At 42.8% G+C, this 18,143-nt stretch overlaps 1 protein-coding gene across 1 annotated transcript in view; it reads right to left on the bottom strand.

The window, feature by feature from the left end:
• Window positions 1-18,143, bottom strand: part of TBC1D9 (TBC1 domain family member 9) — a 128,106-nt gene that overhangs the window by 47,100 nt on the left and 62,863 nt on the right. Inside the window, exons 3-6 of the mRNA XM_061142395.1 lie at window positions 12,246-12,364; window positions 5,278-5,506; window positions 4,595-4,856; window positions 2,459-2,666 (exon numbers count right to left, since the gene is read on the bottom strand). Of these exons, the coding sequence (XP_060998378.1) occupies window positions 2,459-2,666; window positions 4,595-4,856; window positions 5,278-5,506; window positions 12,246-12,364 (818 nt within the window). The remainder of the gene's footprint in view (window positions 1-2,458; window positions 2,667-4,594; window positions 4,857-5,277; window positions 5,507-12,245; window positions 12,365-18,143) is intronic.

Genomic DNA, 18,143 nt, shown 5'->3' on the forward strand with positions numbered 1-18,143 from the left:
ACTTATCCTGAAATATGCCTGAATTGTCTCTGCCCTACTGACTTGTTAGGGAAAACTAGTAAGCACAAGATGGGCTGAGGCTATTAACCACCAAGGAGTTAGGAGTAACTCCTCCAAGCTCCCACAGTCCTACTGTAGATCACACTAAAATGTACACAGAGCCCCCGAACGGAACCAGGAGGAAGGGAACAGGGGAGCAGATGTGGGATGGCAGCCTCCAGGCCCTCTGTTCCTCAGTTACCTTTGGAAAAACAAAGTGATGACTCACTCAGATTTATAAATGATACACTCAGTATATTCTTAATCCCAGGATGGGTTTCCCTAGTGGGTCCAGGTCACTCTGCTTTATTTTGTTCATAGTACTTGATGAAGAACATTTTTAATGGCACACTTTAATAGCATACTATGAATGGTGATAGATGTTAACTGGACTTATCATAGTGATCATAATATATACAAATATCAAATCACTACTATGTTAACCTGAAACTAGTACGTGATGTCAATTACCACGCAGCCCCCCCCGCCCCCCCCCGCCGCAAACCCACCGCCACATACACACAGAGTTTAGTAACTCCCTAAGATAAAGAGGGTAAGTTTATTGGAAAAATTCATGAGATGCATTTCAGAGTCAATTGTAAGTACTGATCAACCATCCATCTCAGAATTCACCCCCAGTAATTCCTGGCCTCCAAATGTGTTATAATACCAATGAGCTTATCCTATAAGAAAGAAAACTAGATTTTCCATTGCCTAACACTTTGCATTCATTTTAATCTACCAATTAAACTTCTAGGAATTTATACTTTAAGGAAAATTATACATATGATTGGGAGAAAATGAAAGAAAAATAATGCAAAGGTCCAACCAAAGATAGCCTAAATAAGAAGAAATAAATTATACATATCCAGTAATGGAATAATATGCAGTCATTAAATGTTATAAAAGAATATTTTATGATATGGAAATAAGTTTAGTGCACACTCACTGTCAAGAGAAATAAACAAAAAATAAAATTCATTATTTCTTTATACTTAAATAATATAAATGACATATACACAGCAATGCATAGAAAGCCTTAACAACTATATAACAGGATGTTCATAGTGGTCATTTTTGAATGGTGGGACTAGGGATGAGTTTTGTTTTCTTTCTATTTGCCTGTATTTCAATAATTTTCTGTGATAATGATGCAAACAAGAAAAAAATTGCTTACATAAATGATTGTTTTTTTAAAAAAAAGAAAGTAAGGCAAAGAGAAACTTGAATCCTTTGCCATAGGAAATCTTAACAAAGCCTCAACCGTGATTAAATAGCCAAAGCTAAGCATCTTAATTTCTAGGAAAGGACCAAAGCAGGCTGAAAGCAGCCAGGTTAGAAGCTGCGGATCTGCCAGCCCTGGACTTCCTAACCTGGAATTTCTTCTCAACCCCCAGCAGCAAGGCTTCTCCACAAGTACCAGAACAACCTATCACTGTGAAGACACGAGAGAACCCACCTCCAACCCAGGTACAATAATAATGTTCCTCAGTCTTCACTGTCCATGGGCATCAGCCTGGAACTTTATTAAAATACAGACTCCAAAATTTGCAGAGATACAGATCTGGCCACTGCAGCCAGTGGTCCTGCTGGTTCTAACAGAGGGAACTAACAAACTAGACAGATCTTGACATTCTGATTCACAACCTAGACCACCTCTCTAAAGATCAAGATGCTCAGGCTGTGGGCCAGGAGTAGTAACTACACTTTCTAGTTTCTCTATTTGATGTTTTCACATCCCGGGGCCTTGTTGACCCAGAGTTGCCCAACTCCTGGAGACAGTAGAGGACTCACCTGTGAGAAGGCCTTTCACAAGCAAACCAACCAATCCAAACCCCAACGACCTCCTCCACCTGCTCTCACACTCAGGGCCCCTATTCATCCTGCCCTTGTCACCCCAGGGCCCGGAACCAGACCATTAGGGACAGGGCCTTTGCCCTACAGCCTGCTGGAATTTTTCAACTTGCCAATCCCAAGCCTGCTTATCCTGTCTCACCTGTTTCTTCCCACGGAAGTCACAATAAAGACTCCAGTCCACATCTTTCCCTGCTCCTCTGTCTGCTGACCCACCTGGGGCTGTCCCCCTGTGGGCCCTCTAGCATGACGTGTGCCCCCGATGGGATCCATGAGTATAACCAGCGTCTTTTCAGTGACAGTCATCTCCTGCTCCGTTGATCTCACCTTACCTGAACAAGAATAAAACACCAGTCTGCTTCTGGAGGAAGACATCTCGCAGGTCCCATGGTCACTCGCAGCGATGACAACACATAAAAGAGTGGCAGACGCCACCAAAGAATTATGAACGCTCACCCATGGTTAAAAGCCAACTCCGTGATGATACACAGAAAGATAAGATAAGATACACAGAAAAGGATTACCAATAAAACCCTTAAGACACCCATTTCCACCTGCCACATACCTCTCGCAGTGGGATAATGAGGCTACACAGGTTCTCTTCCTTGCTGGTGAAGCAGATATAGTTCGTGGACACAAACATCTGCCCCAAAATGTGCATTTTGTTGAATGGAGTCCAGAGGGTGCAGTCTGTGTGGCCATCTAATTTTTCATCTTTGGGCAGCCGGAAGAGTGCACGGTACCTCTCACTCTTGGCCCTGGCGTCCAGATCACTGGAAAACAACAGTAAGGACTCACCCCACAAGAGAAAAGTTTGAGTACCTCTCAATGATGTGGCCACAGAGATTTCCCGGCCCATCTTTCCCTTCCACCTTGTCAGACTTATTTCTACCTTCTTGGCTTTCTGCTGGAGTTAACTCCAAGGATGACCCAAAAGCATAGTGAAATCATTTTAATATATTTAGGTCCCCTGTGTGGTCATTTTACAATCAGTATCTGTAACTGTCAAAGAATCTTGGAAAACAAAGAATCTAGGAAAACAAGGCCTGGACAGGAAATAATTCTCTTTCTAAAAGAACACAGTAATTTCTAAAGAGATGGCTACATTTACACTCATCCACAGCCACTCTCAGGGCCTTATCATTTAGGAATGACCTAATGAGGACGAACATAAGCCACATGAACCTGCAGGCTGTCAGTGGTCACCCTGAATAAACAATAAAACTGCCTGAAACACAGGAACAACCCACCTCCTGGACAACCAGAGTGTCTAACCCCAGCTGGGTCCTCCAGTGACCATGATCTTTTCTCTGATGAGTTCCTTCTTCCTGTTCATCATTTAAACATCTTTGCTCAAGCTTTTAGGCCACTTCAGCCCCTGATGATCCAGTTTCTGGCTTCATAAGGCAAAGACAGGCCCTCCAGTTCCCTCCCTTCTATCTCTAAAACTGCCTCCAGCCTCACCTCCTCCTTCTTCTTTTACCTGTTTCAAAGGGAGAGGTATCAGCACACACAAGCATCCTTCTGCATGCTGAGATCCCTTTTTTTTTTGTTTGTTTGCCGCTTTGCTTGGTATCTGGCATCTTAATTCCCCAACCAGGGATTGAACCCGAGCCCCCTGCATTGGAAGCACAGAGTCCTAACCACTGGCCCACCAGGGAAGTCCAAGATGCCATTTTTTTTTATTATTCATTTTCTTCTAGTTTTATCTCCATGCTCCCTTCTGTCCTTGTGCTACCCTCATCAACAAACTCTTCCCACCTGCCTACTTCATACTATCTTCTGTTCAAATGTTTTCATTCTAAAAGAGAGCAAACCCCCTACTTTACCATTGAATTTCTCAAAAAAGCAGTCTGTACTGACCTAATTCCCTTGCCTTGCCTTTCATGTGCATTCAGCCCACCACAGTAACCCATCTTCTTGTCAGTGTATCAAAACATGTCTCAAATCACCAAAGGCGTTTTCATTGCAGTGACCTCTTGTCAGGTTTCAACAACCAGCTATATAGCAATGATGGCCAATTCCATTTATCCCACTGAACTGATGTCTAGTTAGACGCCCTGCAGGCAACTCAACTCAATGTGATCAAAACTGAATCCTCATATCCCTTGGACATGCTCTCCCTTCCCTCATCCCCATCTCAGTTAGGGGTGATTCCATGCATACCATCACATGTTAGAACATCAATTTTCCCCTTGCCTTCTCTCTAGGCCTTCACTCTCACATCCAGACTTCTGGGCTTCTCTGCAGCATAGCCTCATCTCATGCCCAGCCACCTTCCATAAATGTTGATGAGCTTCCTCTCCTCTTTTCCCTTGTGTTTCCCTTATCATATTGTCCCTCTGCCTGAAATAATATGTCTAAAGTAATACCCATCCTACTGACTCTGACTGAGTAATTTTGAGAGCCCAGCTTTGAGCAGCTTCCTGGAGAGGTCCTTCTCTGCCCATCTCCCTGTGTGTGTACTCATGGTGTTCTGCTCTCAGCACCAAAAGAGGTCCCATCCTATAGTGCTGGAGCTGGTCAGGTCCACCTCACTTACTGAACTGTGAGTGCTTTAGGCAGTCTTTCTCAGTTCTGTATCTATACCCAGAAAAGTGTTCTGAACTCTGGAAGCTGTTCGGAAAAGGTTAACTTTCATAAATGAACAGATGGGTTCTTGTTTCTAAAGTCCGTAAGACTTCAGGTCTCTGTCACCTACCGTTTTAGGGCAGACACTTTCTTAGGAGATTTCTTTTTCAGTTTGGGCAGGGATCGATCTTGTTCAAAGCCCTCATTGTCTAAGAGTTGCCTCATGGCGATGTTGGCGAGCTGCTCCATTAGCTTGAAGGTCTCATTGATGTTGAGGAATACAGAGAAGAAATGCTCGCTGGACCTTGTGCTCACTTTGATCACATCGGGTAGAAGCAGCGTGGCGTTCTTCTCAAGCTGAGTGATGTCCACCCACCGGATGACCAGCTTGGCTGAGCACAGAGAACGAGGCTGGGTCAACATGTGGCTCCTTAAAATCCTTTCAAAATACTGGAATCTCTCAACACCACTCTCCAATTTCACGGAACGCCTATGAGCTTATGTGCTTATATTTATTAGTATTCTGCTTGTTAGTTTCAAAAGACAAATCTGGACCACAAACATTCTGAGTTATGATTATTACAGATTTAAGTCCGTATAATGAATTATACCTTTGGTCAATTTTTATTATCTCCTGATCAAGTAGTTTACAGCAACTGAGCCAAAAATGATTGAATTCAACTGTTAAGTCATCACAAATCAGTTACAAGTGCAGATTTACTACTGTTGATGTTTGGATATAGTTTACATTCAGGAAGGCAAAAACCTCAGTAGACTTTCAAAAGCTTCCCTCTGAAATTCTAGAGGACTCACCTTCCCTTCCCATCAGAAAAGAATAAAAGCAAAGGTGATTAATACTGAGGTACATCCAACCCTGTCGGGGGACCTTCCCCTTCCAGTAGCTGCAAGAGTAATAGTTGACGAGCTTCTCCTCCTCCGGCATTCCAAAGAGCCGGTGGAACTTCACGATGGCCTCCTTGAACTTCTCTGTGTCGTCATCTTCCTTCACATCGTTGATTTTGTTATACTCTGCAATGATGCCCTAAGAAGGGATAAAGCACAAATGCACAACTTGTATCACTATGACTAGAACTGTTTCTTTTCTGTGTGATGTACACACTGGCATGGGGAAATTTTTTCTTCTAAGGGACACTTTAAAAAATTGAATTATTTTCAAAGCCAACTCCCCAAACCTAAGCCAATTAACAAGCAGCATTTATGTACTAAAAGATTTCCGAACAGCAACAAAGATCAATGCAGAGGAAAGAAAGACCAAAACACATGTCATTAATTGACATTAGCCACAGACCCACCGTCTCTCGGCCATGAAGAGCATCAGGAACCTGGATAAAAGGAACAAGCCACCACAAGAGCAGCTAAGAGGTGAATATTGGAGTGGAAATTATATAAGACACACAATTTTTGGTCAGTTGCACAGGAAATAAGATCTCTGCAAGACAAGTAACTGGCTTAACCTACTGCTTAATCATTTTAGCAGCTTGAGGGGCTGTTTGTTACCCAGTTCCTCCATAATTCAATGAAAAATGGCTTCTACATATATCTCCTAAGAAAAAATGTTCCTTGGAATTCCACCTTTGACTTTGTAATCACCAAATCCCTCTTACCTCATCTCCATTTTCTCTGTTCACAAGGTAGGGTGAGATAAACATGAGCTCTGGAGCATGAATGTCTGGGGTTTTGATCCATGTCTGCAGATCCATGTGAATTTGGGCAGCCTCATACCTAGAATTCCTGCCTTTGGGCTTCCAGTGAATTCTGGATGCTCCCTACAAATATATCTTCTCCAAACTTACTATAACTACAAAATTCTTATTATCAAAATTCTGTTTCCCTACAATCACCATGTAAGATCCAATATTCTAGACCATGCACATTTTTGATCCAACCAACACTGCAACATTTGCTCTCACTGCACTGCCTCTGATAAGGTCCAAACCACACTCAGGGCCTGGATATGTCATCTGTATGCTTTTCCACCTTCTTGCCTGTGGTCCTGTCATTCTGAGCGCATAAAATCTAGAGTAAGATTGTTTCACTAATTCTGTGTGTACTTAGTCATGTCCAACTCTTTGTGACTCCGTGGACTATAGCCTGCCAGGCTCCCCTGTCCATAGAATTTTCCAGGCAAGAATACTGCAGTGGGCTGCCATTTCCTCCTCCAGGGGATCTTCCCTTACCCAGGGATCAAACCCTCACCTCTTGAGTCTCCTGCATTGGCAGGCAGATTCTTTACTGCTGTATCACCCATCACTAATCCTACCTAATCTCAAAATCCAGTCTAATTCCCACCTCTTTACAAATGCTTCTCCCAACTATAACTCTTCTTCCTCACATTATGTACTATTGATCCTCTGTGCCTAACGTATTGAAATGTTTTAATACATATGATGTCCTGAATTTTATTTTCACTGCCAGACTGTCCACTCCAGTAGCCTGCAGCTGTGGTACTAAGGAGTGATGGCAGGAGGGAAGGGGGAGAGGGCTTTGTCTTCCACCCTCTCCATCACCATTCAATGCTAGTGAAAAACAAACATGTAAACAACAACCATAGCAGCAAACACAACCCTGGACAAGTCTTCAGCCTATTCTGATAAGAAGCCACCTCTTAGTGCCTTTGCACAGTCCAGGAATTACTGCAGTGGCTTCCCAACGGATATGCCATCAGGAGTCTTTCTATACTGTGATATATTCTGTACAGCTACTTTCTGAAACAGAGATTTGACAACAGCATCTCCACCATGAAAATGTCCACAGTCTATCAGTGTAAGAGGCGAAAAATCCAATCTTCATCTTGTGACAAAGAACCCCTTCTTGGTCTGCCCAAATCAGCCTTTCCAGGTTCAGTGTAAATATCACATTTTCTATGAAACTAACCCAGTCCGGCATAAGCACTAGCATTCTTGTCTCTATGTTCTCTTAACTTCTATGTTGGCTGAAATTATTTTGGGTATATGTCCCCCAACCACTAAATATGCCTTACAAACAGAATGTCTCAAAAAGTGTTTACCAACAGCAGCTAGCACCTAAGAGATATTTAATAGTAAAAAAAAATTATTCGAAGAGTATATGTTGGGACTTCCCTGGAAGTCCAGTGTCGATGCAGGGGACATCAGTTCAATCCCTGGTCTAGCAAGACTCCACATGCCGAGGGGCAGCTAAGCCTATACACCACAACCAATGAAGCCCGCATACCCAGAGCCCATGATCTGCAACCAGAGAAACCACTGCGATGAGAAGCCCTTGCACACAACAAGTAGCCCCCTCTTGCCTCAACTAGAGAAAGCCCACACACAGCAATGAAGACCCAGTGCAACCAAAAATAAATAAATAAGATTAAAAAAAAAAAGAGTATATGTTGTCTTTCCAAATAAACATGTATCTTAAGGGCCCTATCTTAGTTTTCATTGTGAAATCCAGAATCACAGATTTCTAAGTCTAAAATTGTTTAAGAGTTAGCAAAACCAATTTGGAAAACTAAGTACCAAGTTCCCGACTCCTGTTCTGTTTCGTGGGAGGGCTGAATGGCACTGGAAGCAGCAATGCGCTTCCCTCAGAGTCTCTTAAGATAAGGGTGTCCCCTCTGGTTACTTTTGGTACCGCTCCACTGAGAGAATAGAGATGCTGCTTCAGTGGAAGCCCGGGGAGACACGTTTTGGACCTGCTTTGGGGGTAAGCGGGCTTTGGTGGCATGCTATTCCAAGGAACCGCAGACAACCAGCAGGGAGCATGAGCGCCCTAGACATCTGGGTGGGGAGGAGGAGAACCCCGTTCAGAGAGAAGACGGATGAAAACACCTGTTACACTGGCAAAGGTATCTGCAGCCTTTGTGACACGTCTTTCTTTTCCGTTGCAGTATAATTACTTTACCAGGTTGTTAGTTTCTGCGGTACAACACCACTGATCAGCTATGGGATACATACATCCCCCTCCCTCTTGAGCCTTGCTCCCAACCTCCTGTCCGACCCCTCTAGGTTATTGACAAATGAACGGGTAACGAAGATGCACAATACATATACACAAGGGAATATTACTCAGCCATAAAAAGAAACATACGGTCATTTGCCGTGATGTGGATGAATCTAGAGTCTGTTATACAGAGTGAAGTAAGTTAGAAGGGGAAAAGTGAATATCGTATATTAAGGCTTATATACGGAATCTAGGGACTTCCCTGGTAGCTCAGCTGGTGAAGAATCTGCCGGCAATGCAGGGGGCTCCAGTTTGATTTCTGGGTCAGGAAGATCCCCCGGAGAAGGGACAGGCTACCCACTCCAGTATTCTTGGGCTTCGCTGGTGGCTCAGACAGTAAAGAATGTGTCTGCAATGTGGGAGAGCTGGGTTCGATGCCTGGGTTGAGAAGATCCCCTAGAGGAGGACATGGCAACCCACTCCAGTATTCTTGCCTGGAGAGTGGACAGGGGAACCTGGCGGGCTAATGAGGTTGCAAAGAGTCAGACACAACTGGGCAACTAAACACAACATAGCACATGGATCTAGAAAATTGGGACAGATGGACCTATTTGCAGGGCAGGAGTGGAGATACAGATGTAGAAATTGGACCTATATGGCCCTTCAAAGTTATTAATGCCTTCACAGAAGGGGAGCCAAAAATATGTAAGAATGAAAAAGGAAATGAATGAGTGAATTGATCAAAGGGACAGAATGAAAACAACTAACGTGAAGTTGCAGTTGGGTCCTTAGGCAATGCCAATGGCCAATCAACTCTGAGTGAGCAGGGAGACCCCCAAGCCTAATGTCCACTCTCCTGTAGCAAGGTTCTGACCTGAAGCCAGAAGAATACTAGAAAAGACCAATGTAGAACAAACCAAATGACACCCATATGTTTAGAGAGGAAGAACATTATTTCAAACTACACTATCTAAGGGGCTTCCCTAGTGACTCAGACAGTAAAGAATCTACCTGCAATGCGGCAGACCCGGATTCGATCCCTGAGGTTGGGAAGATTCCTTGGAGGAGGGAATGGCTACCTACTCCAGTGTTCTTGCCTGGAGAATTCCATGGACAGAGGAGCCTGGCAAGCTACAGTCCATGGGGTCACAAAGAGTTGAACATGAGTGAGAGACTAACACTTTCACTTTTTCATGCTATCTAAAGAACTAATATGTACTACATATCTAGATTGCTCATTGAAATTTTAAAAAGAAAAATTCCTTTAAATATGAGAGGATTTATAAGGACAAAGAGGTGAAAAACATCACTAAAACACATGAACATCAACAGACCAGGCCTCACTAACTAGTTTCAACAATAAGGATGATAATCCCTAAAGTTCCACTTTTAACTTTCCCAACTTCAAGAAAAAAGAGGGTTCACAATGCAGAATCTCTTCAGATTACCGTAACTTTAGCCAGGTGGACCAGATGATGGAACAAAGGGATGTTATGATGTCCTTCCTGTATGTTCTATGTTGTTCTTGCTGGTTAGTTGCTCAGTCATGTCTGACTCTTTTGCGACACCATGGACTGTAGCCTGCCAGACTCTTCTGTCCATGGAATTTCCCCGACAAGAATATCAGACTGGTTTGCCATGCCCTCCTCCACGGGATTTTCTTGACCCTGGGATCAAACCCGCATCTCCTGCATTGGCAGGTGTATTCCTTACCACTGAGCCACCTGGGTATATATGTTCTATAGGTTCTACATAATATGAAATAGGTCACCCCTATTCTAGACAACAGCTCCATGTAATTTTGTAAAATTGCTACAATCCAAATATTCAGGACATCCAATACAAATTTAAATACCCAGGACATTGACAGGTAGTTCATAAAAAGGGGAACATTAACTTAGCAAACATGAAAAAATATTCAAACTCATAATCAAAGACAGAAAAATGAAAACAAGACACCGACTTTTACTTACTAAATTTGCAAAACTACTTAAACAATTATAATGCTGAAAGCAAGTAACAGTATAATCACACAGGGATTCTAACATACTGACAATATCTATTAATGTCCATTATAAGCATTTAAACTTACTTAACCCATTAACCAACATTTTGTAATCTATCCTGATAAGGAGAAAAACTATAAGAAAAGTTACATATGAATAGCAGAATTCACTGTATTGTTGTTTGTACCTGACTCCCACTAGTCTAAAAGCTAGGAAGACTTATATAAGGAGGAATAGTAAGGTCAATTATGGAGTAATATTCAGTTATTATAATAACAGTTAAAGTTATACAACAATATAGTAGATATCGGAGAAAAAAGATATGATATAAAGTTATATGTATAGTCAGACTTCTATTAGGATAAATACGCATACAAGAAATCTAAAAAGAAAAAAACAAAAGTTATCTATGGTGTTTGGATTATGGTTACCTCTGCAGTTAATTATAACATTTATAATTTTTAAAAGTTAATTAGGTCACAAAACAAATAAATGTGTTGGTTCCCTTCATTACTGGACAATCTGTGGGTGCTTAAACCTTCTATTTGCACATGAATGACTTTCACACATAATTGCATTAATAGAAATTCCTTTCTCATAATTGGTTTCAGGGGAATTAAATCTGAAATTTTTGATGTAATGAAAATGGTAAAAAGAATGGCTATTTGACCGAGAATTTGCTCCTGCTTTATTTATTTATTTCTCTTAACGTTCTTCCTACCACTTTTGATTTGCACCTATTTCCCAAAGACAGTAACACCCGAGGAAGGACAATGAAAAACTATAACAAATCTAGACAGCATATTAAGAAGCAGAGACGTCACTGTGCCTACAAAGGTCTGCACAGTCAAATCTATGGTTTTGCAGTAGTCATGTACGGATGTGAGAGTTAGACCATAAAGAAGGCTGAGTGCCGAAGAATTGATGCTTTTGAACTGTGGTGTTGGAGAAGACTCTTGAGTCCCTTGGACTGCAAGGAGATCAAATCAGTCAATCCTAAAGGAAATCAATCCTGAATATTCCCTGGAAGGACTGATGCTGAAGCTGAAACTCCAATACTTTGACCACTTGATGCAAAGAGTTGACTCAAAGATCCTGATCCTGGGAAATATTAAGAGCAGGAGAAGGGGGAGAGAGAGGATGAAATGGTTGGATGGCATCACCAACTCAATGGACATGAGTTTGAGCAAACTCTGGGGGATAGTGGAGGACAGGGAAGCCTGGCGTGCTGCAGTCCATGAAGTCGCAAAGAGTTGGACACAACTGAAAGACTGAACAACAACAACAACGAAAAGGTAACTGAGAACCTCAGCAGTGGTTCCTGGAAGGAGAAGACCCCTCCTGCCTCTGTTTCCCCACCAACTGCTGCCCGCTTTCACCCAGCCCCCCCCATAGGATCAAATTAGGAGTCCTCAGACTCCCCGACTTATATCACTTCCCAGAAATTCAGACACATGACTCAAACCAAAGGAAGATTTATCAAATCTGATTGGTTTTATCAGCAAAGCTCTCCATTATTCAAGAATATATATATTTTTAATTTGGAAGCTGTCATGTTTTCTAAGCTTACTGATGCTTTTCAATGTCTCCCACAAATGATAAAGTAAATGCGGTCAACTGCTAATAACAGAAGAATGTGGGTAAAGGATCTCTAGGTATGTTTTACACACTTCTTACTTTTGCAATTTTTCTGTAAGTTTGAAATTCTTCCCAGTGAAAACTTGTTGTTTTAAATTCCACTAACTTAAGAAATACTGAATCACTGTGTTGTGTATCTAGAACTAACACAGTGCGGCAAGTTAATTATATGTTAATAAAAATAAATACATAAAATAAATAAAGCACTACCTGTATTTTTCCTCTTACAAATGTGGTGATATCGTTCTCATTTTCAAAGATGGAAAGCGTCTGCAGCAGATTCTGCTCCAGCCATTCCCAGTGTTCAGTGATTTCTTTTCTGGAACCACCTGTACAAAAATAAAATGGTAATAATGAACGTCAGCATGTAAACAATACTTTCAAACCAGGCTCACTCCATCCCTATGTACTGCCATCAGCTCTGCCTGCTAATACTTTCTATCAGAGCAAGTCACACAGAAGACTTTGAAAGATGTATCAGAAATCCAAGAGTAAGTATAGTGTGTGGTCATATCGGATCAGGTGAGTCCAGAAACTTTGGTGACAGTCTTTTAGGGTGGGAAGGCAGCAACGTTTCTCCCGTTCACTTTTCTGGGTTGGGAACTTAGCCCAATCCTCTTTACTCCCTCCTGCAATCTGCACTTTTCAAGGGAAGGCAGATCTTGTCAGGAGACTAGGTTACAGTTGTTAAGTTGCAACAATACGAGGCCTTTGGTATGCCCCTGGAGATCTGATGTAACCACTGCCTATAATGGGCAAAAAATTATCCTCCCTCCCTTCAATTATGAATGAGATGTGAAAATGGACTATCACTAGGGAATAGCAGCCCTGTTCTCACCAGCACAGTTCCTCTGAATTGTAATGGGATGAGGTCATCCTCAGAGCCTCCATCCAAGTCAGAAACAAGAAGCGAAAGTCATCTCGCCGGCCAACCTGCAAACTGAAACAACCTAAGCCTGGGAGAGTAGATAACAGGCACCCTGATCTCTGTCCACAACTGCAGGGCAAAACAGGGATGCCAACCCAGTGTCACTGTCAAGACACTAGAACAAATTCCCTTCTTTTATTTTTTTCTTGCCCGCGACTGTTAATGACCTTGCAAAACAGTTTGTTAGAAGCCATCCCTATTTATAAATTGTATGTACTATTCGTTCCAGAATTAAAGAAAGATTTTGCAACTCTACTGATTCACTCCTTCAGATGTCTCCTTAAGATTTCCAAGTTATCTTTTAATTGATTTCTTAAAAACAGCTTCTCTCTGTTCTTTGTCACCAGTAACTGCATATATCTCAGAATCTCACTCTGGTAACTGACTGGGAAAAGCCAGAGATACAAATGTGTCCACAGTGATACTCAGAACTGTGAGGAACAGGACTAAAATCTCCTGGGGAATAAGAGGCACATTTGGAGAGGGAAGCGGCAACTCATTTCAGTATTCTTGCCTGGAGAATTCCATGAACAGAGGAGCCTGGGGGGCTACCTACAGTCCATGGGGTAGCAGAGAGTTGGATATGACTGAGCGACTAACACGTTCACACTTGGAGGGTTTTCAGATCCATTGGTCGAGGAAAGGCAAAACCAAAACAAACCCACATTCATTTTCTTTTACTCTGAGCCTGAACACCAGAACTGCCCACATGGAATGCTTCTGTAGAGGACGAAGAATAAATCTCTGAGTTAGGAGGCAGTCCTATGGAAACACGAAGGAAGAGACTGTCTGGAGCTCTTCACAGGCGCTTTCCACGGCTCACTCTTTCCGGTCACAGTCAAGCAGGTGGAAAAGCGATCGATGACGCTGCACTACGCTGTCATGGCAAGAGCTGGAACTCATGAAACCTGGGTCCCCCTCCCTTTCCCCAGCAGCCGACTGGATGCCGTTAGACGGTCTGCTTCATCTTTCTCTGTCTCAAACTCTTCACATGTAAAATGGAGACAAATTAAAAAAAAAAAAAACCTTATTCATTTCAGAGAAATGTTATAAAAAAAAAATCACATGGAATAATGTCTATAGATACACTTTGTAAAGTAGAAAACACTGTCCAAATGCAAAATACAATGCTCATTTGGAATATGTTGGAAATGAGTCATTCTGGAGTTAGCCAGAGAGTTCTAAGACATTTTAGACCTTAAAATTTTAAATAGGCATTGGAAAACTTTCTAAAATATACTGTGTCCTTCCTTGCCTGTAAACAGGTCACCAGCATCCCCAGCTGTGGATGGCTGGGCGATAATGACAGAGCCCAATCCAGAGTCAATGCTGGCCACATGCCCTTCCCCGCCGTCCCATCTGCACCCGCTGGCAACTGTTAGATATCCGCACCTCAGGACGCAGGCACTTCTGGGGACCCAGGGGACCAAAGAACTTCTGCAGACCCCCCTGGGTGCAATTCCCAGCCTCTGATTTTGCCTCTCCTCCGCCCCTGCCTATGTCAATAGCAGACGTGCCTTCTACAGGCTGGTTTGCACAGGTCCCTCGGCTCAGCAGGGACAGTCTGCCTGTGGACTGGTATACCGCCCTGTGCTGCCCTTTACCAGCGCAGGTACCTGACCTGAGAGTCCCTGTTACGCTGTCGCGGCAGCTGACCGCAAGTCAGCCTCACTGTTCCTTGGTTATCCTGCATAGAACCCATCAGCCGCAAGGCCCAGGGCAGACCGGGTGTGCCTTCACCTTTGCACACACTGCCTGCAGTTTTTGTGTGCACCCTACCACCCCCCAACACACACACACACACACACCAGAGCCACGGTGGAAATGGTATATGCATAAGTGCACTCAATCAACAAACGTCCACGTCTACCTCCAGTTTTCATGGGTGTTACATGAAGGTCTTCATGACTGACCCCATGTTTAAGCAGCCATCTGAGCACGCCTATATATCGAAGTTCAGGTTTTCTACCCATGTTGTTTCCCCATCTGTTGCCTTCTTTGCTGCTCTAGGACCTCCTGCTCATCAGTCTGCCTCACCGTTCCGTCATTTCCGCAACCTCCACATGCCACCCCCTAACACCACTCTCACCCCTGGCTTTTTCTCCTTGCCTGGGATGTAAGTTCCCCCAGTTCTGTCTGTGATCACCACCAATGTCCCCCTCTCCACCCCCCACCGCTGCTTCTGTTCTTCCATCTCCTGTTGCTTCTCTCATACTAGTCACTATCACATGAAAAGGCTGGCCTCTTGGAGTCATCACCAGCCACTTACAGCTCCCTTTATAGAGGAAGTGTTGAGACAGCAAATCTCAGTATCTTTATTTTTTGTTTTAAATTAATTTATTAATTTTAATTGGAGGTTTTTGTGGTGGTTTTGCCATCCATCCACATGAATCAGCCACAGGTGTACATGTGTCCCCCATCCTGAAACCCCTCCCATGTCCCTCCCCACCCCATCCCTCTGGGTTGTCCCAGAGCACCACCTTTGAGTGCCCCGCTTCAGGAATCAAACTTGTACTGCTCATCGATTTTACGTATGGTAACATACATGTTTCAATGCTATTCTCTCAAATCATTCCACCCTTGCCTTCTCCCACAAAGTCCAAAAGTCTGTTCTTTACATCTGTGTCTCTTCTGCTGTCTTGCCTATAGGGTCGTCATGACTGTCTTTCTAAATTTCATATATATGCATTAATATACTATATTGGTGTTTCTCTTTCTGACTTACTTCACTCTGTATAATAGGCTCCAGTTTCATCCACCTCATTAGAACTGACTCAAATGCATTCTTTTTTATAGCTGAGTAACATTCCATTGTGTATATGTACCACAACTTTCTTATCCATTCGTCTGCTGATGGACATCTAGGCTGCTTCCACTCCCTAGCTATTACAAACAGTGCTGCAATGAACACTGGGGTACACGTGTCTCTTTCAATTCCAATCTCAGCATCTTTAGGTCTTCAGTTTTTTGTGCAATGCTTTGGGCCTGCTTCTGTGCTACCAAGGAGGTTTCAGGTTTCTTCTGGCTATATCCAGGCCTAAGGTTACAAAGTCCCAGAAGACAGGGTTGTAGACAAGGAAGAACTGTGTACAACATTATAAGAAACCATTATCAGCATAAATGAGAAAAGAAAAAGACACAGATGCCATCAGCCAACAGTAGTTTCAGGAATTAACTATGGATTCCGATCCATACCCAACAGACATTTGCCAGGGAGAGGAAGAGAAATATACCTTTTACATTCATATTTACTCTGCAAATGCACCATATTCTCTGATCACTTTGCTAAAGGCACACAAAATAAATGAGGACAGGTGTTTAAGGCTCCAGGCTCTGGAGACAGGAAATACGAGGACGCCTACCTAGAAGGCAGGGCTGAATTCCTCCCCCAGCGGACAGGGCACATTCTAAAGATGCCAATCAAATATAAGCAAGGTGAAAAGACAGCCTTCAGAATGGGAGAAAATAATAGCAAACGAAGCAACAGACAAAGGATTAATCTCAAAAATATACAAGCAACTCCTGCAGCTCAATTCCAGAAAAATAAATGACCCAATCAAAAAATGGACCAAAGAACTAAACAGACATTTCTCCAAAGAAGACATACAGATGGCTAACAAACACATGTAAAGATGCTCAACATCATTCAATGTCAGAGAAATGCAAGTCAAAACCACAATGAGGTACCATTACACGCCAGTCAGAATAACTGCTATCCAAAAGTCTATAAGCAATAAATGCTGGAGAGGGTGTAGAGAAAAGGGAACCCTCTTACACTGTTGGTGGGAATGCAAACTAGTACAGCCACTATGGAGAACAGTGTGGAGATTCCTTAAAAAACTGGAAACAGAACTGCCATATGACCCAGCAATCCCACTCCTGGGCATACACACCGAGGAAACCAGATCTGAAAGAGACACGTGCACCCCAATGTTCATTGCAGCACTGTTTATAATAGCCAGGACATGGAAGCAACCTAGATGTCCATCAGCAGATGAATGGATAAGGAAGCTGTGGTACATATACACCATGGAATATTACTCAGCCATTAAAAAGAATTCATTTGAATCAGTTCTAATGAGATGGATGAAACTGGAACCCATTATACAGAGTGAAGTAAGCCAGAAAGATAAACACCAACACAGTATACTAACGCATATATATGGAATTTAAAAAGATGGTAACGATAACCCTATATGCAAAACAGAAAAAGAGACACAGAAGTACAGAACAGACTTTTGGACTCTGTGGGAGAAGGCGAGGGTGGGATGTTCTGAGAGAAGAGCATCGAAACATGTATACTATCAAGGGTGAAACAGATCACCAGCCCAGGTTGAATGCATGAGACAAGTGCTCAGGGCTGGTGCACTGGGAAGACCCAGAGGGATGGGATGGGGAGGGAGGTGGGAGGGGGGATTGGGATGGGGAACACATGTAAATCCATGACTGATTCATGTCAATGTATGGCAAAAACCACTACAATATTGTAAAGTAATTAGCCTCCAACTAATAAAAATAAATGAAAAAAAAATAAAAAAACAAACAAAAAATAAAGTGGTTTTTAGAAGCAAAAAATAAATAAATAAAATAAAAGTTCTCTCTGAAAACAGGTGTCCACTTCCCATCTCGGAACAAACTGAAGGGTACTGCTCAGAGATCACAGAGCAAATGTCCTGCTAACAGTTTAAGAGCAACTGACACTGTTGCCAGATCACCCTTTAGGAAAGAGGGAGACTCCAAGAGAAACATGCTGGAATCCTGACTGTTCCTTATATAGGGCTCTTTCATTTCTCAAGAAAGTTAGCACAAGGGCTACAATGTTTAAGAGCCTGGAACTTTGCTTCTGTTACTGTCTAAAGTGAGATAACCGGAAGCTCTTCTGCCATGACTCTGAGAGAGGGCTGGTCTATTTACCCAACCGTTTGGGCAAAATGTGTTAGGCGCTCAGAAGAGAAAGGAAGGACTTGGCAGTCGACTTTCTGGCAAGGCTGCTTCAACAGAGATACAGCAGGAACAAGCTGACCCGATGTGCAATCAGCTGAAACAAAAAAGAAAGCTGTGTCGGGCGGGAGAAGCCTTCAGGAAACCCAAGATAAAGCTTTCTGCTATGGGTAAAACTGGATCAGTACCTGAGGGGCTTAAGAGTATTTAGAAATTAATTTTGGAAAAATAATCTTTAC

The sequence above is a fragment of the Dama dama genome, chromosome 5 (assembly GCF_033118175.1).
Source record: "Dama dama isolate Ldn47 chromosome 5, ASM3311817v1, whole genome shotgun sequence".
Taxonomy (NCBI): Eukaryota; Metazoa; Chordata; class Mammalia; order Artiodactyla; family Cervidae; genus Dama; species Dama dama.